This window comes from Budorcas taxicolor, chromosome 3 (assembly GCF_023091745.1).
Source record: "Budorcas taxicolor isolate Tak-1 chromosome 3, Takin1.1, whole genome shotgun sequence".
In the NCBI taxonomy this organism is placed as follows: domain Eukaryota; kingdom Metazoa; phylum Chordata; class Mammalia; order Artiodactyla; family Bovidae; genus Budorcas; species Budorcas taxicolor.
In genome coordinates this window covers 33,720,063-33,747,532 of record NC_068912.1, presented here as the reverse complement: position 1 = coordinate 33,747,532, position 27,470 = coordinate 33,720,063, and the positions used below count along the sequence as shown (strand labels likewise).

The following is a 27,470-nucleotide window of genomic DNA, read 5'->3' as shown; positions in this document are numbered from 1 at the left end:
TAGGGTGTGGAGGAGGAGGAGGGGAGGATGGGAGGACAGCTAATGGGAAGCAGGTGGAAGGGCTGCCCGAGTCCCAGCCAGGGGACAGGCCGGCTGGGATGGCCCAGTCAGTGGGAGAACCCGTCAACTCACAGATAATCCCAGGGAACAGGCTCTGGGATGCCCATTCATATTCATTATGTGTGAAGTGGGCGGTTGTAAAGTTAGCTTTCTCTTCATTTGGCTGTCACTAGACAGAAAAATATGAGCTGTGGGCAGATGCCCCTGGATGGGGGCCAGCAGCTGGTCTCCGGCCTCCCTGTGCCCTCCCCCACCAGGGCCTCCCTCCCGCACAGGGCCCGCTGCGGCCCTGCCCGCCTCTCCCGCCCTTGCTGCCTTGATCTCTGACTCGACTTTGTGTTCTCTTTCTGTCTCTTTCCCACTTGTTTCCTTTGCTCTCACAGACTCCTTCCTCTTCCCTCTTTCTGAGCTGTGAGAGAGAGGTGTCGTGGTTTTTCTTGACCACCGCTCTGTGTCTGGCAGCCAGCACAAGACGTGGCTCAAGTGGGCACTTAGTATCTGCAGAACTAATTTTTCTCTCTGCATCTCTGACTTCTGTGAGACAGTCCAAAATCTTGCTGGCTGCTGCTTAGGTGAAGAAGCTTATAGTGCAGTGCTCTTAGCCCTGGAAGTAGAAGGGTGGGTTTGCTCCCCAGTTCATATTTGACCCGCTGGGTGAAGGTGGTGCTGCTCATCAGTGGTAGCTGGGACAGCTTCTTCCTACTGCCCAGGCTCTTCCCTTCCTGATGGACATGGGCTCAGGACACCTGGGCCTCAGAAGCGAAGCCCTCAAGTGAAGGGACGAGAAGGAAGACACTGGTGTCCTCGGGGGCGGGGGGTGATTAAGCCTTGTCACTGACTAGGCAGATCCATCCATCTGACGGATCTGCGCCCTCCTCGGGAAGAAGCACGGCACTGGCCACTGGAGTCTTTGTGTGCTTGGGTTTCTCCGCGCCTGGAGGAGGCCCTGGATGGGGGGAGCTGGGCTGCTAGCTGAGGCCAAGCTGCTCTGAGCAATGTGGTTGTGTTTACTGGGAGGATGGGAGGGCTGGGCCTGCTTTTTTCCTGCCTTCCAGGAAGATAAGGCAGAAAGCGGGGATGAAGGATAGAATGGGTAATACTCTGAAACCACAAGAAAGGGTCCTGGCTTTCGTCTCTCCCTACAGCTCAGACATGTTCCTGGGGCGTCTGGGAGCAGGGGATGGCCCCACCCCCACTACTCTGGGGTCCCTGCCCAGGGAAGCTCAGAACCCTCAGTGGGTTCCCCAGACTTCCATCTCCCCTCCAGTGTCCATTCACCCACAAGCTATTTCAGCTCTCTCACTCCCCTTCCCACCCCTGGTTTTCCCTTCCAGATGAGCCCAGCAACCCTAGAGCCAGGCTTTTCCCCTTGCTTTCCTGTACCAGCTGAAGCCACAGGGACCCTGGGCAGGTGACATGACATGCATGGGCCTTGAGGGCTGGCTGCAGGTTCATCTTCCCCCTAGCCTCTAGGATCCCTGCCTGGACCCCAGGCACAGACCAGCCCTAGAGCAACAAAGTGCCAAACCCTGAGGATACACAATCACCTGGTATAAAAAATACTGCCACCTTTATTATTATGCTGGGCAGCACATTTTTTTACAAAAGTATCTTTACCAAAGTGGGGTTTAGAATCTCAAGGGCTGAGTCTGGGGAAATCTGTTTTATTCTTACCAACATCCAATGAGTAAACCAAGGGAGCCTGTGATTTCCAAGGCATTTCTCTGGCCTGATCTCACGGAAGAGAATTCAAATACTGGTGTTTCTGGTGGAATTTCTGCCCCTTGGAAGGGGAAGAGGACTCCACAGCATGTTGCAGGAGGGGCCACAGGACACAAGGAGAGGTGGCGGAGGGGGGAGAAGGGGCGCCTTCTACACTGACCTCCAGTTTCCAGGCCTTTGTCAGCACCAGGCCCTGGGTGCACACCCCTCTGTGGTGGTAGGCCATCTGCGTGGTTGTACGAGACTGATCTCCTCTAAGTGGCAAGGAACGCCTAGTTCAACCTGTTTCATCCTCCCATTTTCCTGCATTCCCTGAATGAGGTGCCAGTTGTTTCAGCTGGAGGGTTGACAGTTTGAAGGAAGTCTGAAGGAAGTAGGGCAGTATCTTTTTCCCTCCTGCCCAGAGTTTGGGGGAGGGGACCCAGTGTGTGGCAGGAAGAGTCCTACCTGCTTTGAAGCCCCCTTTCTCCTGGGCAGCCTTGCCTTATTCTAACAGGAAAGATTCTGTAGCTCGTTCCCTGCGGAAGCCTGAGGGTCCCAGCTGCTCTGCCGGGGCCTCCAGGAACCTTCTGGGCTTGGAGGCAGAGGTGCGTCCTCTCTGGCATCCAGGCCAGGGTGGGGTAGGAGCAGCTGGGAGCAGAAACGGGGTTGGGCAGCTCAAGTCTGCATGTCCACGAGACAGATCACGTGGTCCAGTTCAGCAGGCTGGGCGGCTCCTTGGGCTTCACCCTGAGTGAGATGAGGCTTGGAGACTTATAGTCGCCATCCGGAGAAGGCTCAAAGCTGTGGCCCCCTAGGGCGGGGGAGAAGCCATGGATGGAGTAGATGCCAGGGTGGGCTCCAGGAGAGGCTGGCACCCCCATGAAGCCAGCCACATTCCCATGAGGGTGGGAGTATGGAGACATGCATGGGGAGGGGACGCCCTCTGGGCTCATGAGGCAAGGACCCCCAGGGCTCCCAGACCCTGAACTGGGCCACAGGGAGTTCTGTAGCTGAAAAGAGAGAAGAAGTAAGCCCATGAATCAGAAGGCCCAGGGGCCTCCCTAACCTAGAGACTCTTCTCTTGCCCTTAGGGCTCCAGAAGCTTTGGAGAGAGCTTCCTCTTGGCCCAGGTCTAGAACCTACCCCCCAACACTCACAGTGACATCTCAGAAGGCCCCTGCCGTTACTTCTCAAACTGAGATTTCCAACTGCTCTACATACATCCTTCATGAGACTGGTCAAAGCCCATCTCGCAGAGGAAGAAGTGATTCACCCACAGTCACATGGAGCCCTAAGGCTGCTCCTGGTCTCCCTGGGGCCACAGCTTACCCTCTGGCTGGCTTTCCCACAGAACTGCCAGGCCCTGAGTCTGGGTGGGGAGAGGTCTCACCTGGGGATGGCTGTCGGTTCGGGGCAGCATGGAGATGTCATAGGCAGACGTGAAGGGGTTCCGCCCCTCCTGGATCTTCCCATAACGCTCACGCTTCCGCCACTTGGCTCTGCGGTTCTGAAACCAGACCTGGGGACAGGTTGGGAGAGGTTGAGAAGGTGACAAAGCAGCCACGAGGCATGGAGCCCGCTGGGGAGAGAGCTGATGGCTGTATCCTCCTGTGAGTGGTGGGGAGCTGGCTCCAGGCTGGTGACTCTGAATTGCAGGAACTTACAATTTCACATCATTCTCAGGGCCTGGGATGGGGCCTAAAAGAAGCCCAAACCCAGAGAGGGTTTACTGGCCCTGTGGGCCCTCCCCTGCTCCCCAGGCTGAGTCAGACTGGTTCTCCAGTCTGGCTGCGTCTGGTAAGGGTAGTGTTGGGGTCTGTGGCCTCAGAGCCCTGGGGCGAGTACGCGTGTTGGGCTTCTAGTCTTATCTCTTTCCCAATGTCTGCACCTGACTGCACCTGAGAAATGCAGTAAGGTAACCTGAAGACCACAGCCTAAAGCCCAGCTCCTTAACATGGTCCCTTGGCACTGACCCCTGCCCCTCCCTACAGCCTCGTCTCCTGTCAGGCAACAACACTCAGTTCTTCCTAGCGGCCTCTCACCCCAGCTGCGTCTGAAACACTGCTATCTGGCTCCTCCTGCCTGTGCCTAGGTTTCTCCAGCTTGTGCTACCCACCCCCCCAACACATAGCTTTGAGCTGGGCACCCTCTCCTGGGTTTCCTGAAAAGCCCAGCATAGCTCTCATGATACTCATCGCACCCTACTGCCGCCATCGGTTTTGGAAGCTCTTCCCCACTCGTTACCGCGCTGGCAGGTGAGGGCGGCTCACCTGTGTGCCGCCCACGTAGCTGGCTGGATTCGTCACCTGGCCGTGCTCTGTGTGCGCCGGTGCACGTGCCAAGCTCTAGGCTAGATACCGGCACTATCGAAACCAAACCAAGCACATTCTCCTGCTTTCCAGGGATTCCGCTGGGAGCCACAACAAAAGGAGTTGCATGTGTGTGAAAGTAACCCTGCCTGAGTCCCTCACTCCCCACACCCCCTCTCACTCAGGGAGGGAAGGCCCGAGAGAGCTAAGAAGTTGGGCGTACTCCCGGCCCTTAACCCAGGTTGCAGATCCCAGAACAGGCCTGGGTCAAGGCTAGGGAGGGCCCACTACCGGTTCCTCCTTGCTCCTTAATTTGCTCTCCCTCCCCTGCAGTCCATGGGGGTGCAAAGAGTTGGACATGACTGAGCAACTGAGCAACAACCACCTCTGCAGACAGATGGAGGAGCCTGGATTTGCTGATCACTTTTCTTGTAATTCTTCCCTGTCACCACCCGCTCTCCCCTCTGAGCTCTGAACCTGCCCCCTGCACTGTCCCGTGGGTGGTCCCCTTACTCCTCCCAACGAGGTGGGGTCTATGGGTGGTGTCATGCTCCTCTCAAGCATCACTGCACTTGGGCCTCAGTCATCATGGAAGCTTCTGGACTAGGTCTGGGGGCCTGTGGCCATCCCTCCACCCCTTTAGGGTTGAAAAGGCCTAGAAGGGCAGTGGGGAAAGTGTGTACTGCCTCCCCAAAGCACTTCCATGGGGGCAGCTATTCAGAGCATCCCCCGCCATGATCCCCAATGAGGCTTGCTGGGCTGTCTGGAGATGTGACATTTGGACTTCCACAGCTTATGTGATCTGGGGTTATCTCGAAAGCTGGGCCTCTTACCCTGATGGTCCCATGCCCTGAGGAGCCCTGGGGAACAGTTCTGAAAGTCTGTTTTGGGGGCTACCTGGTAGGAACATGGAAGCAGGAAGACCCAGCAGAATAGAGTCCTATGTTGAATTCAACTGAAGGGCATTCTCTGCTAGGCTGCAGTTGGCCTCTTTATAGGCTGCCTGCTGGTTCCCATATTCCCTGCCTCAGGCCCTCCCCCCCTCCCTCTGGAGGGGCCCCCCACCCAGGCTGTGATAAGCATGAGCTCTGCCCTGGGTCCACTGGGACAGGGAATCTCCTTTGCTTAGAGGTCACCTCCTCGCCTTTCCCAGGAAGCCCAAACCCAACCCTTCTCCTGGGGCCTCCAGCTTGGCATCAGCGAGCCTGCTGCGTATCAAGCAGGTTCACAGTAAGGCAGCAATGACCGTCTTCCTCTTGGGCCAGACTCGTGTTGAAGCCCCCTTTTCTGTCCCCACCTCCTGCTCACCACCTTCATGCTCTTTCTCACTCCCAGCACGCCTTGGACATGGACTCTCTTCCCTTCTCTCTTTCCCAGCATCCCTCTGTCCTCCCGCCCCATCCACACAGGCTGGGCTCCACCCAAGTGAAGCTGGCGACAGCTCCATCCAGCCCCAGGGCCTGATCTCTGTTGGGAAGAGTTTGTTGCTGTGGGCAGGGGCTTCCCGCCAGGCTCTCCCAGCCATGGTCTGGGAATTGGCAAGACAGGTCACTGGCTCAGGCTGACTTTAAGCACCACTGATCCTGAGACCCCGGGCAGGGACCCTCCCCATTCTGGGCGGCTACCCTGGGAGGGGCCCTGAGACATGTTTAGCATTTCACATCTTCTAAAATGCTGTCACACCTGTGATCCTCCAAGATACTCCTCCTCATGTGGTAGTACTATCATTCTCTTTTCCTAAATTGGGAAACCAAGACTGTGACATGCCCCAAGTCACCTGGTCAGCTAGTAAGTGGCAAAGTTAGGACACACATAGGTCTTTTGACTCCAGGAGGCTGTCACCCTCATCCCATACAGGAGCCTCAACTTGAGCTGCGAGCCTGTGGCTGCAGATGAGCTGGGCGTGGAGGGGAGCCCAAGAGGGCTGACAGGGGCAGGCGTGGGGAAGGGCAATGCTGTGGTGCCAGCGTCCACCTTTCCTGGCCCCCGTGTGGCCTGGCTCACGGTCTAGGTGGTCAAGGCAGCCAGGGAGCCCTGTGGCCGAGGTGCCCTCACCTGTACTCGGGCCTCGGTCAGATCCGTGCGCAGAGCCAGCTGTTCCCGGGCATATACATCAGGGTAGTGGGTTTTCTGGAAGACTTTCTCCAGTTCCTCCAGCTGGAACGTGCTGAAGGTCGTGCGGTTCCGGCGCTTCTTGCTCTTGTTCTTGGCCACCTCCATGGAGTCGGGGAGTCCCGGGGACAGAGGGACACGCAGGCTGGCCAGGCAGGGGCCTGGGGAGCCTGGCAAGTTAGAGGTCCCGTCTCGGGGGCCCCCTCGGCAGTCCAGGGGCAGCTGGGGGAAGCTGGCAGCTTTGGAGGCCTTCTCCTCAGCTGCAATGGAAAACACAAAAAGGAGGATGGAAACCGAACCAGGGGGTTTTGTGGGTGGAATGGAAGGAGGGGGAAGAACGTTGACGCTTCAGTCCCCGCCTCCCCCTTCCTCTTTCCTCCGTCCTCCCAGCAGCCACCCTTCAAGGGAGCCTGGCATTCGGAGGCCTGCCTGCTGAGCCTACAGCTGGGGAGGGGGCCCTGGGGAACCATGTGCTCTGTGGTCTGGGCGGATCTGCTGGGGCCGGAGGGGGTTCATTTCGGGGAAGCGCTCTGTGGTGGCGCATCCCACAGGGTGTGGAGGTGCCAGGATTGATGCCACTGCAGGGCCAAGCCCAGGGGTGGGAGGAGAGGGTAGGGATGCCCCTGCCCCTGCCTCCTTAGCCCTGACTGCAGGCCTTGGCTCCCGTACCCTCATGCCCAGGCCTCTGCTCCAGGACCAGACAAGGATGCCTTATTCTCTGAACCCCCAGTCTCGCGACAGTGTCAAATCCTCCTGTCCTGGGGTAGAAAGGGCAAAGAAGCTTCAAGAGGGATTGTCGGATTCTTCATAAGATACTGATGTTTGGGCAAGCACTGCAGCTCCAGCCTTAGGGAGCAGGAGACAGGTGACAGGCTACTCTCGGAGAGGGGGAGGTGGGGAACAGTGGGGAACAGCATGGCCTCAGAGCCTATCGTTCTTGTTGTCCTCTATCCCCACTCCCCGGGAGTCTCTGACTCCCCCATTGCCCATGATTAACCAGCAGCCCCACTCTGACGTGCTCATCCTCATTTGGGAAGCTTGGTGGAGCTCCACCACGACGGAGTATGGTGGAAAAATAGGTCACCCTGATCACCCCGCCCTCTCCCTCTGGCAAGGACCCCCAGCAGCGTCGCCATGAAATCTCTTCTCAACAGTCCTCTGGGATGTCAGCAGCGACGCCACACAGACGCCCAACTGATTCACACAGCCCCTTCCCTGGCCCCAGGCCCATCTCCAGTGGGGGCTTGGCCCCCAGGAAGCCCAGGAAGCTGGCACCAAGAGGCAGTTTCTTTCCCAGGACTTGGTGTTGGCTCACTAAAGTGGGGAGGGGCAGGAGAGAAAAGACTGAGAGATAGGATCAAAGAGATGGGTTCTGGAGTTCTGGATCTGATGCGTCCCTGTCTCCTTCTGGAGGACAAGTGGGGTGAGGTTCACCCCCTCCCTGCTCCCCATAGCTGGAAGGTGGTGAGTGACCTCCCAGGACTCCCCAGGCTGTGAAAAAAGCTATGCTTCACGAATGTGTCCTGGAGGCTGGGAAGAGTCAGGTAGGGCCTGCCCTTGGGCTAGGCCTAGTGACAACCCAGACACTTCATTCACGATTCAGGTGGAGCACAGGTGGGGAAACTGCTTCAGTCCTGGGCAATACATTTGGTTCTAGTCGTAGTTCCACCAGGTAGGACCTAAGGAAGGACGACTCAGTGGTAGTTTGAACCAGATAATTTTAAGTGGTCAGGAAGACCAAGGGGACTGGGAGGGGCACCATACACACTGCAGGGTGGAGAGGGAGGGGTCTTGGTATCTCAGATTCAGAGGGAGGGATGGCTGGACTCCAGGCAGAAAAGGGTGAGGGTGGCTCAGGGATGGGGGTCAGAGGAGCTCTGATGTCCCTGCAGAGGGCTCCCCAAAGCTCCAGGGCTTGCTCAGCTCTCACCTGGCCCTCAGTGTCTGTCTCGATAGGATATGCCCAGATTGGAAGGGATCAGTCCTGGGGCTCCAGGACTTGCCTTCTTGACATTAAGCCACCCACCTACCAGGGATGAAAATGTAGCAAGCCTTCTCAGAATAGCTACCCCCCAAAAGAGCCAAGCTGGCTGGCCTCTGCTGGCCTCCCGGGACTGCCCATTCTGCAGCCCTCCCAGACGACCACAGAACTTCTCCCCTCCTCAGTGCCACTGCCCTGAAACCTCCATCTGCCCGGAGGACTCCAGCGTGAGGCGAGAGAATTCCCTCTGGGGACAGGGGCTTGCGTCACAGAACACCAAGCAGCCTCCTGAGAAGCAAGGCCCGGAAGAGAAAAGAGGTGGAGATGGGCTAAATGGAGGGCAATGGTCAAGGAAAGGCAGAGCGGGAACAGAGGCCGGTAGTCTGAGCTTGTCATGGGAACGATGCACTGTAAGCCCGGAGTACATTCAAAGTGTGCACGCGCTCTGTACAGGAGTCACTTGTACCTACTGGGGCCACCGGGAGATTAAGGGGGTAGTGCCCCTGTTGGAGACTGGAAGCCTGGAGCCCAGCACTGAGGTGCCGGGTGGCCTGCACAGCCAGTCTGTCGGCCTGAACGACAAGAGTCAGGAAGAGCATCAGCAGAGCTCGGTCCCTCACTTCCTCCTCTCCAGTGCACTCTCCCACCCCGGGTCCTGCTAGCGACTGACTGGAAGCCATGGCTGCTTGGAAGCCGCACAACTCGGGCTGCCTATAGGGAGCCGCGCTGTCCTCCATGGATGGCGTCCACGATGCCGCAGGACCAGCTAGCCGGCTTTCCGGCTTTCAGCTTTCGCAGGAAAGCTTACTCCCCGCGTGCTCCTGCGCAAGAGACCCGCAGAGGTCTCTGAAGCCTGAGGTTCCCCAGCTCGGCTGAAGATCCGAAGCCGGTGTAGACGTACACGCGGTTTGGAAACACCCAGTGGGGCCTTGGGGCTCTCCTGAGAGGTTTCCAATCTTGCTCTAGTCTTAGCGGGGCTGACGACTGGGTACTCTTCTTAAGTCCGAGGCCGGCCCAGGAAGCGCGGCCAGCCGGGTTAGCCGGCTCAAGGCTTCCGCGGCGGCGAGCGCGTTTTGAGATCAAGAAGCCAAACTAGAGGACAGACTGGAAGGGCCCCGGCAAAACAGTGGGGGACGGCCAGGCACTTCTCTGGCCCGCTGAGCAGCCACGCGCTGAGGGCGCGAAGGCTGCTGGCACTGCCCCGACACTACCGCGGTCCAGACCCGGGCTGCGCGCTTTCCGCAAACGGCGGCCACGGGCTGGAGAGGAGCGCGGTGCGCCGGCTTTCGAGCGCTCAATTAAGGGCCTCGCCGGGATCGCGCAAAAGAGGGGGCACAGCTGCTCGCTCATGGTCTAAACTGGAAACGCTCTGAGCTTGTTATTTTAAAAGCCGAGAAATTAGGTGGGTTCTCCCTTTTGACCAACATTTCCCACCAACCAGACTGCACGGCCCGGATTCCCCGGGCCGTCTCTCCCTAGCAGCCCGTCTCTACAGCAGGGACGCAAGCCACCCGCCCACCAGCCGAGCTCCGGCTAGGGCACCGGGGAGGCCACTGGCGGCCGGGGGCTCTACCCAGTTTCGGCTCGCATCCGCCGCGCCTCCTTTTGGTTCGGTCTGTCCTCTGCCCAACTTGCACGGTTAACTTCCCTCTCCTGCTTGTTCCCATTCTGCTGTTTCCTGCACTTCTAGGGTGCCTCTTTTACTTCATGTTGTCTGCTGCTCCTCTTTTCGTCCATTCCCTTCTTCTCCGTTTACCCTCTTCCTTCGATCCTCCTCCGCTTTTTTTTTCGTTCGTTGTTCATTTCTTTCCGTTCTGCCCAGTTCGCTGACCGCCTTTTACCTTTCTCTCTTTCCTCTCTCCACTGTTGTTTTATCGAATTTCCTTTTCCCTCTTTTTGGTTGTTTACACTTTTTGGGTTGTTTCCCCCACGCATTTCGTTGTTGACACCGTCGCGGTCACTAGATTCCTCCTCGCTGCTCTTTCTGCTCCAGCGCTCTCAGCAGTTTGCTCGGCGCCGGGGTCGGTCGCGATCCCGGCTGTCCGTCTGTGATCCATCGTGCCCAGCAGGGACGCTGAGCCGCAGGATGCGTCCTGCCGAACGCGGCGCGTCGAGCCAGGCCAGGTACCTGTGTCCCGGGCGGTGCTCACGGCGCTGCGCGGCCGCCGCCGTCTGGCTGGGATCAGAGGAGCCAGGCCAACTGCTTCTCATTAAGTCCCAACTGTGGTTTTTATCAGGAGAGCCTCTTTCAAAGGGCACAGACACGAAGCTCCGCGGACTCGCTCATTTCCTCCACTGACCCCCACACACCTCCCTGCCCTCCCTTACACGTTCTCACCGCCCCGACTGGGCGAAGGCCGGAGCTGCCTGGCCACTCCGCAGAGGCCCGCGAGGCGCCAGCGGGGCAGAGGCGAGTTGGGAGGCGATCTCGAAGGATTCAGCTCCGGGCCTAAGCTTCGGGATGTGGCAGCAAATATGAGGCGGGCGCGGGCACTGACACTTCCACAGGTCAGCTAGTGCAGCGGCAGCCGCGGGGTTGGGTTCAGGCCCGCTTAGGCGCGCTCTTTGAAGACCGCACGGTCCAACTGGCGTTAGCGCCCAGGGCATCAGCCCAGGAGCAGCCCAAGGCACCCAGAGCTTAGGCCCACTCCCGACGGCCCCGCGGTGATCATCCAGCGTGAGGAAGCCAAGACTGCTAGAAGGGCGGCCATCGCCGTGCACACGACGGAGAGGCCAGGTTAGTCTGGGAAATAAGAACACAGTTATTCTGCACTGAGAATGGCCCGGGACTGCCTCAACAACCGCGGCCACTGTACCGGGCGCCTTAAGGCGCAGACAGCAGCGCCTCTCCCGCGGGAGGCCAGGCCGCAACCTCCCTCGGCTGAGTCCGGCTTGGCCACTGTAGATCGGGGCCACTCTCAGAGCCGCCAGACACAAAAGCCGCGCTTCTCTCCCCGCACCGGGGCCAAGAGTTAAGCCTGGCTCCCGGGCCTCGGCGTCAGTTCCCGCCCAACTCCGGCAAGGCACGATCTCTGCTTCCCGGTTCCGGCCGTCTTCCGGCCCAACGGGGCCCGGGGCCGTCGCCACTCCAGCCTCCCTGGACCTCCCGCCTCCCTTTCCCGCCGCCAGAGGCACGCGTGGCTCTGCCGCCCCGCACAGCGCTAGCTTTCGCCCAGTGCGGACCACCTCCGGTCCGGCTTCAGAGAGAGCCGTGCCGAGGGGCGAGAGAGGCAGAAACTTCTGAAATAGGCGACCGGGAGAGGGAAGCGGGGAGGCCCCGGCGGGCCCAGGGTGTGAAGAGGGAGAGCGCCCCCGCGCCGCGCGTTACCTTCCTCGGGGCTCTCGTAGAAGTGGCCGCCGTTGAGCGCCGGGCCGGGCCCGAGGTCCTGCAGGTACTTGGCGGGCGGCTTGGCCGGCTCCGGGAGGTAGGGCTCCAGGGGCCCGCAGGCCGGAAAGCGGGTCAGCCGCGGGCCGCGGGGTGGCGCGGGGTGCAGGTGAGGCGCGGCGCCGGGGGTTCCCTGGGGGCCCGGAGGCTCGTCCCCGGCGGCCGCGTAGGGGCCAGGCCCGGGCCCCACGCCGAAAGGCGCGCAGCGCTCCGGGTCCATGCCGGCTCGGGGCGCACAGGCCGCCGGGGGCTCCGGGGCTCGCGCTGCCCGCGCGGCCTGTGAGCGCCCGCCAAGGGGGAGGGACCTGGGCGCGGGGGCGCGGAGCCCCCGGGAGCGGCGCGCGCCGCAGGGGGTGGGGGCGGGGGGGCAGGGGAGGGGGCCGCACTCTGACTTAATGCTGGAACCATCCACGTCACGTGCAGCCCCGCGCGGGTTAACCCCTCGGAGCCCGGTAGCCCCCTGGTTCACTCCAGTCCCGGTACCAGAAGCAGTGGGAGAAGGGGAGGAAGCCACCCCCTCTCTCGAGGGTAGAGTCCCTTTTGTCTGTGCATCTTGGCGAGTGCCTTGTTTAGAGCAGCACTGGCCCAGATGCCTGGCCCGGAGGCTCTTGACTCTGGAGGGTGAGACACTTCAGGGTAGAGACCCCATCCACGCCCAACAAATACCTTTAGGTCCGGTCTCCTGACTTTTAGTCTGGGATATTGGCCAGGGAACAGGTAGGGGCTGGGCTGGGACGTTTACTCTCTTTACTGGGAGTTGGAAAAACTTGGCCTTCGGCAAAAACAACTCCGTTATAGAGATATCTTGTTTTTTCTCCAGGTGAGGGGTCATTGCTGTGTGGAAACAGCTCTAATCTGGTAATGGGTGCTGGGGGCTGGGAGCAGGGTGTGATAATTAATTAGCTGTGGGGCCTTGAACTAGTCACTTAGAGTCCTTATCTGCCTGTGGACATTGGACAGTCAGTCTTCTGAGTCTATATATATTCCTGGTGAGTTTCAGAAGCAGAGGCAGGGGCAGAGAAGACAGCTGGTCTGCAGAGGCATCTCAGGACTGAACAGAGTCCACCAGAGGTTACCTTAGGAGCAGGTGGAGGAGTTCCTAGCGGGTTTTGTGTTTGAACAACAGGCATGGAGTGAATGCCTTTTAATGGGCAAATGATCTGAAGGTGCCTAGGGACTGCCTGGAGAGGGGCTGTCTGCAGCTCAGACCTTGGGTGCTGTTGCCCCAGGCCTGCCACTTTAAAAGGACAAAGTAGGACCATGTCACCTAATAGCTGGGTCTCCCTAGCCAAGAGGAAGCCCAGGACTAGGGCAGTAACTTAGAATTTTTTAAAAGTGAAACAACCTCCACCTTACCTAAGATCTGGGAAGAAATACCTGTGGGCCCTAGAACCCTGCTCACTTTTGCGGATTGAGAAGTCCCTAGTTCTGGGTCACACAGTTTTTTATTTTCACTGCCTCCAGAGATTAGCAAGAAGGATGGGGAGTCGAACATCATTTGTATTTCATTTGAATTCTCAATTTTTAAAGGAATCCAAGGGGCCTGGTGTGAACACCTCCCTCTTCCGCTGGGGGCTTAGAGGGGGTTTCTTGGCTGTCCTCAGCCAGAGTTGGGCTGTAAATCAAGGGCAAACAGGAACCAGAAGCCTTGCATCTCACAAGTAGTCATTAAGCCATTATTAAACATACCATAACTTCTCTGAAACCTTATTGGTTTAAACACCACATTGGAGGCATTATGGCCATTAGGGCCCCTAATCACAGACTGCAGACTGGAGTAGTGAGATGGGAGCACCTGGAGCTGCTATTTCCAGCCAAGAGGGAGGCTTAGCTTGGAATTAAGCTTCCTCTTTGGCCTTACCAGGGGCATCCATTCTCTAGGATCCAGTGGATCCCAGCTCTGGGCGGCCAACTTCTATTGATCACTTTTGCCCATTCATAGGGGTTTTTCAATAGATACTGAGTTAGTAAATCAACTTACCTCAGTTTAGAAAATAATAGTTATTGGGTTAGGGCTGTAGATATTGTTGACTTTTTTCAGGAGCATGTTAATATCAATTCAGGACACGTTTTCTGTCCAACAAAGTAATCAAGTAGCTTACTGTGGAAGACAAAAGTATGACAGAAAAACATCATCGACAGTCTAAACAGGGCAGCCAAATTTAAGTCCCAAGTGTTTTGCCTCCAATGATAACCTTTCTGAACCTCAGTCTACTCATCATAAATGTGGGCCCTACCCATGAACAAGGAATATTTGAGGAACACTTATTTGACGGATGTGATGAACTGTGTTCATTTAAGAGATTTTTATTATCATTAAGAGATCCAGAAACTGCAGCCAGATTTCTGGGCTACATCACTGAATTGGTGGAAGGCTCCATGGGCTCAGATGGAAGGTTCTATGATTGGGGGCTGAGCAGAGAGACCTAGGTACCCACACTCTTTTCCAAACCCAGAAATTCCTTCTCCCTTTCTCCCCCTCTTTGAACAGAACCAATTTCCATGCTGAGATGGTGTTCCCAATTGAACCGAGGTGGCAGGAAATCCCAGAGTCCATTTAAGGTGGGTCAGATAGATAGGGTTGCCCCTCTGGCAAGGTTTTCTTCCAGGGCCATGCAGAAGAGCTCTTAAAGGGGCCCTTCCTGCCCCTCTTAGACACCACTAGTGCACACCCATCTTTATCCGTATGTGCTCTGGCCAGTCTGATGGGGCAGGGGCGTAGAAAAAACAAAAAAGTAACCTCAGAGTTTCAAGGTTTTCTTTCTTAGGAGAGCTGAGAAGTCATGAAGTATCATAGGGGACCTCATTTTACAAACGAAAACAATAGCTAACACAGGTAGTGTCATATAGTGTGCCAGGCGCTGTCTAACGTATTCTCTATTGATTTACCTGACCCTCATGACAACCCCAGGAAGGAGACACAATTATTATCCATATTATCAGAGAGAGACTGAGGCCACAGAAGGGTGCCGTTTGTCCAATGTGGATATCAGTGGCAGATCGAAAATTTACGCTCAGGCCCGTGGTTCCCACCGGCTATCTCTCAGTTGTTCTTCAGCTAACATAACAAAACTGGAACCATTAGTTGCACACCTCCTTCTCCCAAGGGAAGGTCAGGACTTCTTTCTTTAATGGATTTTTTTTGGCTGTGCCGGGTCTTATTCGCGGCACACAGACTTTCCCTAGTTGCAGCGAACAGTCTTCTCTTGTGGCACAGGGGCTTCTCTAGCTGTGGTTCTCAGGCTCTGTAGTGGTGACATGTGGGCTAGTTGCCCTGCAGCACTTGGGATCTTAAGTCCCCCGACCAGAGATCAGACCTGCATCCCCTGCATTAGAACGTGGATTCTTAACCACTGGACCACCAGGGAGGTCTCAGCACTTCTTCCTGATGCAGTTTGAGGCCAAAGTGGATGGGAACAGAGTTGGTCCAAGATGGAGCCATATTGCTGCCTTTCTGATCACCAAATAACAGTTTATTGAGTCTTGCCATGCCCAGCTGTTGGTGGTTGGGACAGTAGGTGGAGGGGGGTTTCTGCTAAGCTGAGACCAAATGAAACAGCATCTAACACCTGAGAGGTTTTATGACCCACCAACACAGCCAGATGTGGGGCAGAGTTTTAAGAGAATTAGTGAGTTCACCATTCGTGCTGTTTAATAACCAGTTGAATTACAATAGCATTATGTCACTGATAGAGTGTCCAGAGACTCAGTGAGATGAGCTGAAAGGATGATCCAGATAATTCTGGGTCCTATCTTTAAAAAAAGAAGGAAAAGAAAAATCGCTCCACCTGCTGAGAAGAACTACTTTTAAAATGGCCGTGATGCTTACTGGCTGTTTCTAGGCAACTGTTTTACACTGGCTGATTGTTTCATTCATTCATTTAATAGGAGGACCTACTCTGTGACAGGCATTTGCTGGCAGTGGGATACAGCAGAGAGCAAGACAGACATGACCCCTGCCACATGTCAACTTTGCTGGAATGGAAATGTCTCCTCCACAATGAAAAAAAAAATCATTATTTGGATGTGAATCAAAATGGAATCTGGTCTCCAGAGCAGAACTCCTGGCCTCTAGCCTCAACTTTAAGGTTGGTTCTTGAATTGAGCATTGGTCCCAACTTCAGCTTTCTTTCTGTTTCTGCCTGCCCTCAGCCTGTGCCACACGAAGGTGAATATGCCCCTTTATCTCCCAGGGGATGTTCAAGAGCAGTCAGAACAACAGGAAAGATGGAACCTCAGATCTGACATTTCTTTGACATACAAAACTTCCTTCCAGACAGGAAAAACTCAGTTGCTTTTTCTTTTTTTTTCTTTGAAGGCAAGACAGTCAATATTACTCTTGTCCTGTTTAGACTTTGAAATCCTAAATTGATCCCTATGAAAATTCTGGGATGGGGAGCCCACGTAGATTGTTTCTCATTAGTGACATTCTTCCTGGAAGGTCAGACTAAGGAATGGTAAATAAACCTTTAGATCCGGTACTTCCCCCTCACCCATGATATTTAAAAGAAAGAAAAGAAGCGGGGTGGGGGAAGCAGCAGCTTTGTGCTGTGGATACCCAGGATCCTTGGCTGTCATTCTGACAACCCAGGCTGAAGTCTATGCTTTGGGATAAAATTTTTGGAAAGTTAGGGAGCTACTTTTTTCTCTTCTGTTTATTTGATCTCTTTCAATGGGAGAACCAGTTAACTTGTGTGTACCTCAGTTTCTTCCGCAGAAGAAGGAGCGGAGTTAAGTCTGTAGTTCAGCTTTTCTGGAATGAATGGGTTCACAGAGATGTTTCTTGAGCCTGAGTCCTCCCAACCCCAAACTTGTATTTCTCTGTTCATTTTCTCCACCCACCCTCCTCGGGGTCGGGCTGGTATGGGGGCAGGGGCCAGAGAGGCAGAGCTTCATCTGGGATGTGGCCGTGCCCTGCAGGCCAGGTTTGCCCTGACATCTGCCTTGGTGTTACAGTAAATGTGTTCTGTGGCAAGTGCTGCCTTGGACCAAGAGGAGTTATTTTGTGGGAGAGTTTTTCATGAACTCTTTCTTGGTGTGAAACAGAAGAGGGCCGGTTTAGACCTCTTGGCAGACTTTGATCAATTGATTTTATTCATTCGTTTGTTCATCAGGCATTTATTGAATGCCTGCCATGTGCCAGAGAGTGGGGCCACACAGTGGGAATAGACTCCGGATGCAGACCATTTATTCTCAGGGCTTTTCCACTCTAGCAGGAGACACAGAGCAACAGGCAGGTATCCAGCAGGGCATGTTGTTCTGAGGCAGGAGAGCACAGGGGGCTGTGGGGGTCATGAGATGGGCACCGCCTTGGGCTGGAGGCAGCTGCCAAGGAACACTTTCAGGATGAATCTTGAAAGTTGAAGGAGGGTCAGCCAGAGGAAGGTGTATGGAGGTGGCAGGGAGGGAAGGCATTCCAGAAAGACAGCCCAGAGGTGAGAAAGAGGAAGCCAAGTTTGGGGAACTTGGATTTGTTGAATATTGCTGTAGCCTAGGCAAGAAGAGAGTTTGGGGTAGGATGGGAGGAAGATAGACAAAGGTAGAGAAGTCCATAGGAGTCAAGGGAAGCTCTCGGAAGGCAGGCTGGCGCCACAGGTGTCCACCCCCAGCACCTGCCAAGCCCAGCTCCAAGCACCGGATTTGCTCATGAGAGCCGTGGAGGAGGGAGCCTCAGGCCTGAGAAGTCTCCCTACGCTAAGTGGGAAGCCACACCCAGAGGGCGGATATGAAGAAAACATGAAAACAGTTGCAACTAAAAGCACATCTGCTCGCCGGAGCCATGAGGTGCAGCGCTGAGCGGAGGAGCTGTGGGATGTGGGCGGGCGGGTGGTCTGCAGGGCCTCGCGGGGCCAGGCTCTTACCGGGAATGCTGGTCAGGGCACCTCTTGAACTCATTTCAGCAGGAAATCCATTGGTTCCAGAGTGTAGATTCCAGATTTGTTATTTTACAGGGCTAACAAGTATGTAATTATCACATTTGGGGCCCTTCAAAGGAAATGCAAACACATACCACTGAACCCCCTTAGAAATGTGCGTGGGACCCATCCCAGAGTTCTGGATGGAGCTCACCACTATGTCACACAGAAGTACACTCCAGCCCGGGGTCTGCTCCTGTGTTGGCGGAAGAGAATACGAAGACTGGGCCTAAACCTCACAAGAGACTGGGAGAAAAGCAAGTGAAGAGGGTGGAAGGGCTCTACCAGCCCCTTCTGAAGTCTCTTGAGAAGGAGAGGGAGCAGGATGGGTTATAATAGTAGGATCCACTCAAAGGTCACCTACAATGTGCTGGTCAAACACCATCTCATATCTTCTTTATTGTGTTATAAGGTGGATATTAATATTCCCATTTTACAGAATGGAGAAGCTGAGATTGGTTTGTATATTAGTTATCTAAGGCTGCACAAGAAATCACCCCAAAACTTAGTGGCTTAAAATAGCAATAGTCAGTGTGATTGTGGGTCAGAGATTCAGGAGCACGTTGGCTGAATGGTCTGTCTTGGGAGTATCTCAGGACCCCAAATCAGACAGTGGTCATTCTATGGAGGATTTGCTTCCAAGGTGGCCCTCGCACATCACTGGCAGTTTGGTGTTGACTGTTCATGAAGGCCTGAATTCTTCCCCATGTGAGCCTTTTCACGTGGCTGCTGCAAGCAGCCCTCAAAACCTGGCAGCTGGCTTGTCCCACAGAGAATGAGCCAAGAGACCAAGGTGGAAACTGAGGTGCTGTTTATGACCCAGCCTCAGAACTCACACAGCATTACTGCTGCCATATTTTACTCAGCACACAATTCAGTCCTGAGTTTGTATAGGAGAGAATTCCACCATGTGGCTCCTCGGGCCACTGTTGGGGCTGCACTGATGGGTTGAAAAGGAGACCTGATGAGGGGTGGGGGTATTATATTAGCTATGACTGATTAGCATTGTTGTATGGCACAAACCAGACTTCCCTGGTGGCTCAGACAGTAAAGCGTCTGCCTACAATGCAGGAGACCTGGTTTCAATCCCTGGATGGGGAAGATCCCTTGGAGAAGGAAATGGAAACCCACTCCAGTATTCTTGCCTGGGAAATCCCATGGATGGAGGAGTCTGTTAGGCTACAGTCCATGGGGTCGCAAAGAGTCCGACAGGACTGAGCGACTTCACTTTCACGTTCATGGCAGAAACCAACACAACATTCTAAAGCAATTATATTCCAATTTAAAAAAAAGAAGGGGACCTGAAGGGGCATGACGGGGTGCCTGGCAGGCAAGTGGCAAAGCCCACTGGGCAGTGAGAGCCACACTGCCTGTCCTGAGGGAGACAGGGGAGATCCCCAAATGGGGCAACACTTGTTTTATGTACTCCAAGTGTTCAGCTGTCACAGCAGGCAAACTCCTAGGGGACTCCCTCAGTACACTGAGCTGATCTCAGGCTCCATGGGGGCTCTTTGTTCACATGGGTGAAGGAAGGAAGCAGACTCACCTTTAACATGAGAAGAGAATTCACTTTCCCTATTTGCCTTGCGATCAGTTGGGCAGAGGAACTCTGGTCTTACACCTTGCACTGAGTGACGGGGAGAAAGATGGTGTTGAGAGCCGATTGTGAGGTAGGTCTGAACCAGGGAGGTCTACATTTTAAAATTTCATATAATCTTTTCCAGAGGTAGCTATTATTATTTATACTTCACAGATGAGACTCAGAGAAATGAAGCAAGTTGCCCAAGGTGTCACATACTTCCTGAATGACAGAACCAGGCAGGTAGCCTGGTCAGCTTGCACCACCTCCAACAGGTGTGCTACCTGAGTCCTGGCAGACAGGCAAGGGCTGCATCTGCCCCCAGCCACTCAGTGAAACTGAGTGTCAGTGAGGCAGATACGGTGCTGGGCAGAACTGCGGGATGCAGATGCACCCCCGCTCCAAGCCTGGGCAGAGCCTCCTTACGGAATTTTTTTCTCCTGGGGAGACAAGATTAGTACACGTGAACAATATTCAGTCCTCTAAGATGACTACTAAGGGTGAGACAGGTTGAGGAACAGATGTAGTAGGGAGGGGCTGGTGCCCTCTGAGGTCACTTCCAGGTGCAGAAGGATGCCACTGGGCAGTCGTGAGCACATCAGCACTGAGCCCTGGATTCCTAACCGCACACCTTGAGTACCAGCACACAGGACCATTCCCCCTTGCAGGGAATCCTGGGAGATCTCTGAGCAGCCTGAGAAAATGGGAGGGGCCAGGAAATTGTGGGCTGATGGAGAAGGGGGCAGCTAGCTGCTGAGTCTGGGTCAAGTGGGTAGGCATTTCCAGGCACGAGGAGTTCAGCTGCCCCCTGCAGGGGGTTTGTGAAGGAGGGATAGACATGACAACACCCAGGCTGGGTGGGACCAGCGGGTGGCACATGTGGAATGCAGAGCCTACTTTGTTTTGGGCAACAAGGGGAGTATGGAGAGGCACTTGGAGCAGGGCCTGACCCATCGTAAGTGATCAATGTGTTAATATTATTATTGTTGTTGTTATTTAGTGGGAGAATGAGAGGTGTGCTTTAGGAATATAATTTTGGTAGCTTGAGCGGAATAAAAATAGTATGGTGGTATCTGGCTCCCCAGGTGGCTCTAGTGGTAAAGAACCCACTTGCCAATGCAGGAGACGTAAGAGATGCAGGTTCGATCCCTGGGTTGGGAAGATCCCCTGGAGGAGGAAATGGAAACCCACTCCAGTATTCTTGCCTGGAGAATCCCATGGACAGAGGAGCCCGGTAGTCTACAGTCCATAGGGTCACAAAGAGTCGGACTGAAGCAACTGAGCACGCATGCACAATGATGGTACCTAAAATTTATTGAGCACTTATGCTGGGCCACTTCTTTTTTAAAAAAATATTCATTTATTTGGCTGCATCGGGTCTTAGCTGTGGCGTGCAGGCTCTTTCTTTGAGGCGCATAGACTCTGCAGTTGTGGCACTTAGGCTCCAGAGCACGGGCTCAATAGTTGTGGCGCACGGGCTTAGTTGCTCCGAGGCATGTGGGGTCTTCGTTCCCTGACCAGGGATTGAACCTGTGTCCCATGTATTGTAAGGCAGATTCTTAACCACTGGACCACCAGGGAAGCCAGTCTAATTCTTTGTGAGGGAGGTAGCATCATTTCCCCAGGGACATGGGAGAAGAGGACAAGACAGTGTATAGGACAGTGGTCCAGGCACGAGGTGTCCAAGATGCGACAGGATGTGGCCGAGGAAATGAAGAGGGATGGCCAAAAGTGAAAAAAGTGTTAGTCGCTCGGTCGTGTCTGACTTTGTGTGATCCCAGGGACTGTAGCCCGCCTGGCTCCTCTGTTCATGGGATTCTCCAGGCAAGCGTACTGGAGTTGGTAGCCATTCTTTTCTCCAGGGGATCTTCCCAACCGAGGGATTGAACCCAGGTCTCCTGCAATGCAGGCAGATTCTTTATCATCTGAACCACCATGGAGGAATGGCTGAAGGGAAGAGGTATTAATGTTTAGTGGGAAGGAATGACCCGACTTATTGCCACATTGGGGGTGGGGTGTATGGATGACCTGCAGCCCAGATAACGGGGGCTGCAGAGACCAGGCACAGAGGCATGGCTTCAGAGGACATTTTGAACCCTGAGCCAGATTTCCATCGTGAAAGGGGTTCTTCACTTAGCACATATTGTCAACTGTAAAGCCAGGGCGTCTACAAAGTTCCTGTTGGAATTTGGGGAGATCCTTAAGAGGCAGAGCAGGGAGGGCACCAACTGAACTTCCAGGCTCTGGAAGCCCATGATCAGTGCCATCCTGGCGACAGCACAGGGCATACCAGGTGCTGAGTGGGTCCTCTTGCTCTTCAGATAGCCCTGGCTGGTAGGCCTCAGGTAGGTGGGGGGCTATAGGTAGGGAGCCTAGCCCTGGAGTAGGCATGATTTCTGGGAAGCCAGCACGATGCTTGGAGTGGGTGGTGGTCAGGGGGAGAGCAGCAAAGACCTCATTCTGAGTCAGCCTGTGGAAGGTATGAAACCTTTGTCCCTTTAAGTGGGTGGAGAGGGCCCGAGTCCTCAGCCACAGGGGAGGTGGGTCCTTCCACAGAGCTCCCAAACTTTGGGATTGAGATGACAGCAATGATTTTAGAAGAAGCTTTGTCCTTTGAGGGTGAGGGCGCCATGGCAGGCCTGGAGAAGGGGCGACTGGGGTGGGGCGCAGGGCTGTTAGTCTGCTGTGGACTTCTGAGGCTCTGCTGGTGGAGTATGAGCAGAGCGCATGCATGTGCGGAGTATATCTGGCTGGGTCTCCTGATTCAGGAAGATGCCTCTGAGCCCTGCGGCTGCTTTGGGGGGCCCCTTGCAGCATGAGTAGGCAGGCCCTGAATTTTGTGGGGTCCTCTCAGGGGAGGGTATATGTAACCACACACAGACCCCAGGGCTTCTGGGAAAGGCAGTGCTGTAGGCACATTCACACCAGATCCATTGGACAAAGAGACCGGATATTTTGCTGTTTGATAAACTTCGTAAAACAGTGGAGCTGAGTGATTTTGCTGCTGCCTGAATGGAAGTATTCTAAGAACCCATGCCAAGAAGATAAATAAGGCTGCGGCTCCAGGAGGGGAGCTGAAACAAATGTGCAGCGGAGAGGTACATCAAAGTAAAACTAGCTCTCCTGACGACCCGGCTCTGCATGTGACGGAGTGTGTGCGTGTGTGCGGGTGTGTGGCGGACCAAGTGTTTGGCAGACACTAGGCTACATCGAGGGGCCTGAAGATGTACCCTGGGCTCTTGCCAGCCCCTCTGAAGGCAGCCCTGTACACAATAGGCCTGCTTGACATTTAAGTAGGATTAGGCCCAGCCCTGCTTGGTACAAAGGGAAAGCAGTGTTAGCCACTGCTGGAGATTCAGGCCCTACAGCCAGCCAGCTGGGGTTAATTCAGACTGGAATATGTGTAGTGAGAGGACTGGGATCCTTCAGTGGGCAGGGGCACCAGTCCCTATTGGCCAGTGAAAGATTTATTCTGCACTGATGACAGGGGGTACAAGCTCGAGTGTAAAAACATCAGCCCCTCTCATATGTGGCTCCAAACTCCTCAGGGCTTGATGGGGCAGACACAGAAGCATGGAGATGGAAGAGTGTGTTAGATCTGGATGGAAGTTTAAATATCATCTAGTCCAAAGGTTCTCAAAGTATGGGTCTCAGGCCAACAGCAGTAACATCTAGGAACTTGTGAAACAGGCAGATTGTTGGTGATCCCCGAGACCTACTAAGTCAGAAACTCTTAGGGTAGGGCCAGCAATTTTTAATTGTGTGTTTTTTTTTTTCCGGGTGATATTGATGCCATCTAAAGCTTGAGAATCACCAGTCTACATCTAGGCTGTCATCTTCATTTACACAGGAGGGAACTGAGGCCTAAAGAGGGAATCTTTGCCAGGAGCAGAGAGCCAATTAGGACATGACCACTTTCCCCCTCACCCATATGGTCTCAGCTATTTATTTTACAAACAACACAGGGGGATTTTAATAAGTTTTTTTCTTAGAGGCAATTGTTATGTGTTTATGTATTTTCCATTTGTTAATAAACTATTTAGATCAGCAGTGTCGCTGGAGCCCAAACCATGGGGTTATTGGTTGTAAAGCTCGGGCTCCGGGAAGTGGACTCTCCTTCTAGTTCGGCCCCAAGTCCAGGTAGCGGAGCCCTATTCCTGCTGCTGCCCTCGGGGCACCAGCACCTTCTTCCTCGGTCTGTCCCCAGTTGCTCTCTCTGTAAATGCACCACCAGCCCCATAGGCTCCCTCTGTGTCTGGATGTTTTGGTCCATAATCCCTCCCTCAATTTGCTGGGCCAAGCGAGGGTGGACGTGGTGGGATTAGTTTCACCCACTGGCCGCCTCTGCCTTCCTGAGAAGACCTGCCTCTCCTTCCGGCGCTCACTGTGGGCCCAGCATGTTTCCAATATTGCATCAGTGTTTCCCCCAACGGAGTAACGCTTTAATGGGGCAGATTTGTTCTCTGTACGGGAAACATGTGGGCCCATGTCAGATGCTGTGGAGCGAGTTGCCCTCCACCTCAGCCATCTGAGGTCTCCTCTCCGGGGCTTCCGTCCCTGAGCCCAGGAGAAGGGCAGTTTCCTAGGTCTGGTGGTATGAGGACGAGACTTTGGGGTGAGTAACTCTTCTAAAAGAGCAGAACCACGATAGTATGTTTACGTCAGCCCAATTCCTGGGACATTCATACAAGAATTCAGTTGTGGTCTGAATTTCCTAGGAAAAGAGGAAGGAAACAGTTTGCTTTGTCTGATGTAAACTGGACCTTACTGAAGGATCTTAAATGGGAGTGGGTGGGGTAGGAAGAGAGTAGCCCACTCCCTCCTCTAAAGGCCTAGATGGCAACAGTTGGCAAGAGGGTGAGGGGAGAAAGCCTAGGACAGAGCAGAGTCTCTGGCCCCAAACCTTAATAAACTAAGTCCCTGTCCTCCTGGGAACTTTCTTTTTCTGAGCCTGGCATTCTTTCCGAAGCCCTGAAATCTCTAAAGCTGGCATTTCTCACCTTCAGGGAGCTGTGACACCCTGGGATGTTTTATTTAATCCATCAGCCTTCTCTTCTGCTTTTCCTGCCAATTGGGGGGTCCATAACCTGCAGTTAAATAATTAAAGTTAATTAAAGGTTTATTTCATTTTGAGCATTTCACAAAGCCCTGGAGATAATTGGAGTTTCCCTCCAGTGTTGCAAAACCAGGTTTGGAAATCTCAGATTGAGAGGTCATTGGGTAACGGATGATGGAGACAAAGGAGAAAAGAGGGAAAAAAGTGGGGCCGGGGGGCGGGCATGGAGAGAGAGACAGAACCTTTTGTTTCTACTGGGTCTCCTGTCTGGGCTAGAGGGCTCTAGTCGGTTTAACAGAGTGATTCAGTCCCCAAATGGTTGATTCCATTCTGATGTACCGGAACAGAGTCAGAAAAAGACACAGCCGAAGAGAGACGGAGACAGAGGCTCCCAGGGTCCTCCGCCCAGCCACTGACAGTATCATCCCAGAAAGAGACCTCTATTCTTGACTCCCTCGCCCCGCGCCCCAAGGCTTTGAGGGAAGCCCCTCTTTACAAATGTGAAGTCTGCTGATTTGAATTAGGCTCCTGAAAACTCGCCTCCTGCCCCCGGAAGATTTATTTTATTAAGTGATCCACACCTGAAAGTAATTGAGCCTCTCGGCATGGGTACCGGGGCTGCGGAGGGAAACCGGAGTTGCAGCGGCGGCTCCCAGTTCCTGCCGGTCTCCGGGCTCTGTGCCCCTCCGAGCCTTGGTCTCTCCGCGGCGCCTCAATTCTGCTCGGCCTTCCGCGCCGGCGTTGCTGATGGAGAGAGGGGTCTGGCGTGCGAGTGGGGGAAGGAGGGATACGTGGGGCGATCAGGAATTGCATGTGGATGTGGGTAGGTGGCTACGTCCAGCGTTCACCGCCATGTCATCTCTGGGCCCGCCGGCCTCGGTGCTCGTCCTGCCGACTCCGGTGCTGGTCCCGCCCGCGTACCCTCGCCAGCCCTTAGCTCTGGCACAGGAGGCCCCGCCCAAAATGGGAATAAGAGAGAGATCGAAATAGATAAAAGCATTCAAAATTTAATGTCAACATCAAATCTCTCTAAAACCAGATCAAAGAGAACGGGCGCTTGGTTTCTTCCCGGATCACCCGCGGCCTTGAGGCTCAGGGGGACCCCTCCGCCGGGGGTCGAGCCTCCGGTTGCCCGGCGGCTTCTCTCCAGCCGGGGCCGAGGATTCCAGCACCTCAGCCTGGGGCCTGAGCCCAGCTGGTGCGCTCGCCAGCGGAACCCGCCCGGCGCCCGTGAACTTGGGGCCTGGTGAACTAACGGCTTGACCGCAGTGCGGCCAGGCTCTCCGGGAGCAGAGGTGGAGGCGGTGGGCCGAGAAAACGCGCGAGCCGGGAGCGCTGCGCACGGGGGCCCGTGACGGACAGACGGCACGACGGGCGGGTGGCGGACTGGAGGGTGGGTGCCACCTGCCCCGAACCCGCCGCTACGGCTCGTGTCCGGCTCTCATCCGGGCCGCAGGCCGTGGTGAGCAGCCCAGCAGCGAATTGCGGCTTCCCGTCTGTTGTGCGCAACAAGCTTCGCCGGCTCCCGCGCCTTCCCGGGGTTCCTGCGGCGCGGACCGTGCGCTTGCTTTCGTTTTCTTCTGTCCTTTCTCTATCCCGTTCTTTCATAAACACGTATGTGTTTTCCTTTGCGCCTCCGAAACGATTTTTAGAAGGTGAATGACTATATGGAGCTTTCTTCTCGTGCTTGGTCACAGACGAATTTTGCAGGGCGGAATGAAGCTCTCGGTGTTTCCAAAGAGACGTGCGAATTGAGCTCTTTTCTAATTACAAACCTGCGATCTCACAGAACCTTCAAGGTTACGACCGCAAGAAATATGAATGAAGATAAACCCTCAAATCTTGAGAATAAATATGGAGAACTTTATTAGTAGCAAAATCATCGTCTCTTTCTCTCACTCCACATAAAAAAGAATTGTAAATTACCGAGGTTCTCTGCCTGTATCAGTTTTATGTGCTGTAGCATTCCACCCCTCCGGACATAAATTTCCATGTCTGCAGAGCCTGCTCATAGGTAAAACCACATGTCCATTTTGAGTGCCTGTGCATGCTGGCACAGGGCACAGTAATCTTGCCGCTATGGACAGTTCATGGTGATGGAGGTTGAGACTAATGTCTTTCGATGGGCATGCATGGAGGGCTATTTATATTTAGACACCTGGGAGAAATACCTGGGATTCATAATGGTAAATATACCAGCCAAAGAGGATTTCCTTTCATATGTAGCCTGAAAGTACAAGAAATCCTCAAGCGGAAAAAGGCAGAAAAATTCAATAGAGGCTGAAGAAAAGTTTTTTCTGCTGTGAAAGAAAGTAAAAGGAAGAGAAAGATCGAAAGGGAGAAAAAGAAAGAAAGAAGACAAAATGTAAAGAAATGCAGTGCTGAAAGGCAAAATGGATGGAAATTCGCAACAAAGGGATGGGAATGTCACAAAAGACAGACTATGAGAGAGAAACAGGAAAAGGAGAGGAAGAACACTGTTAGGACAAGAAATATATAAAGATGGAAGGAGAGACAGACAGATGGAAGGAGAAAGAGTAGGCACAAAAAGATGTAGAAGAAAGGCATCAAGAAGGACGAAGAGACAGAGCGGAGCCCAGAATGGGGGTGGGGTGGGGAGGAGAAGATAGAAGCCCTGGAAGCTGGGAGGCTTCCCAGGGCCTCACTTCTCAGATTTCCTCAACACAAGGGAAATCCAGGGAAGCCTTTGTGGGCGCCGTTTGTTTGCTCCAGACCCGGATCTGATGATGCCGTTGATTTGGTTTTTAAACAGTGGGTTTGCAGCCTTCTGGGCTGGGGCAGGGGTCTGCTAGCCATCCTTAAACCTTCAGGTTGGATTGAATTTCGGCCACTTTGATGGTCCTGTAATCGTCTCCCAGTTTTCCAATTTCCAATCCCCTCCACCCGGCTGGGGGTTGAAAAGGGACTTTAAAGATGCCTTTGATAACGTCTCACGGTTACATATTTCCATAACAATTTTCTTTACCAGATCGTTAAGTCTGATGCGGGCCCCAGATGTTCTGGGGGAGGAAAAGGGAACCAGTCCCTCTGTCCCAGCCTGCCAGGCACTGGAGTCAGGAGTGGGGAGGTGAACTCAAGTGCCCCAGGACCCAGAACCCTCCTTTAGCCAGCCTGTCTCTACTCTCACTGTCTCTTCCTCCAGCTCTTCCTGGACCACATTTTCCAAATCCTTCTCAGAGCCAGGGACCCAACCTCTTCATACAGTTTTGGCATTAGTGCAGCCCTACGTGTCTCTTTTCCACCCAGACTTCCCTATTTTGGATCTCCTTGCATGCTCTCTCCTTGGTGATGGTTGCTGGAGTGGAGAAGCTACTTCGCACTCATGTCTTAGTAGTCAGATTGATTCCA

At 54.4% G+C, this 27,470-nt stretch overlaps 1 protein-coding gene across 1 annotated transcript; it reads right to left on the bottom strand.

Moving 5' to 3' along the window:
* Positions 1-2,432: 2,432 nt before the first annotated feature.
* ALX3 (ALX homeobox 3) lies at positions 2,433-11,771 on the bottom strand. The gene is made up of 4 exons (XM_052638159.1): positions 11,495-11,771; positions 6,129-6,445; positions 3,155-3,283; positions 2,433-2,774 (listed from the first exon to the last, which is right to left on the bottom strand). Exons 1-4 carry the CDS (start codon positions 11,769-11,771, stop codon positions 2,466-2,468), a joined length of 1,032 nt encoding a protein of 343 aa, XP_052494119.1. The 3' UTR covers positions 2,433-2,465.
* Between the last annotated feature and the right edge of the window lie 15,699 nt (positions 11,772-27,470).

Excerpts from the sequence above, each read along its gene's own strand:
- ALX3 (XM_052638159.1), bottom strand. The coding sequence starts at position 11,771 with ATGGACCCGGAGCGCTGCGCGCCTTTCGGCGTGGGGCCCGGGCCTGGC. Across the intron at positions 3,284-6,128 it reads TGACCGAGGCCCGAGTACAG|GTCTGGTTTCAGAACCGCAG; the intron begins GTGAGGGCACCT and ends ACCTGTCCCCAG. Across the intron at positions 2,775-3,154 it reads GAACCGACAGCCATCCCCAG|CTACAGAACTCCCTGTGGCC; the intron begins GTGAGACCTCTC and ends CTCTCTTTTCAG.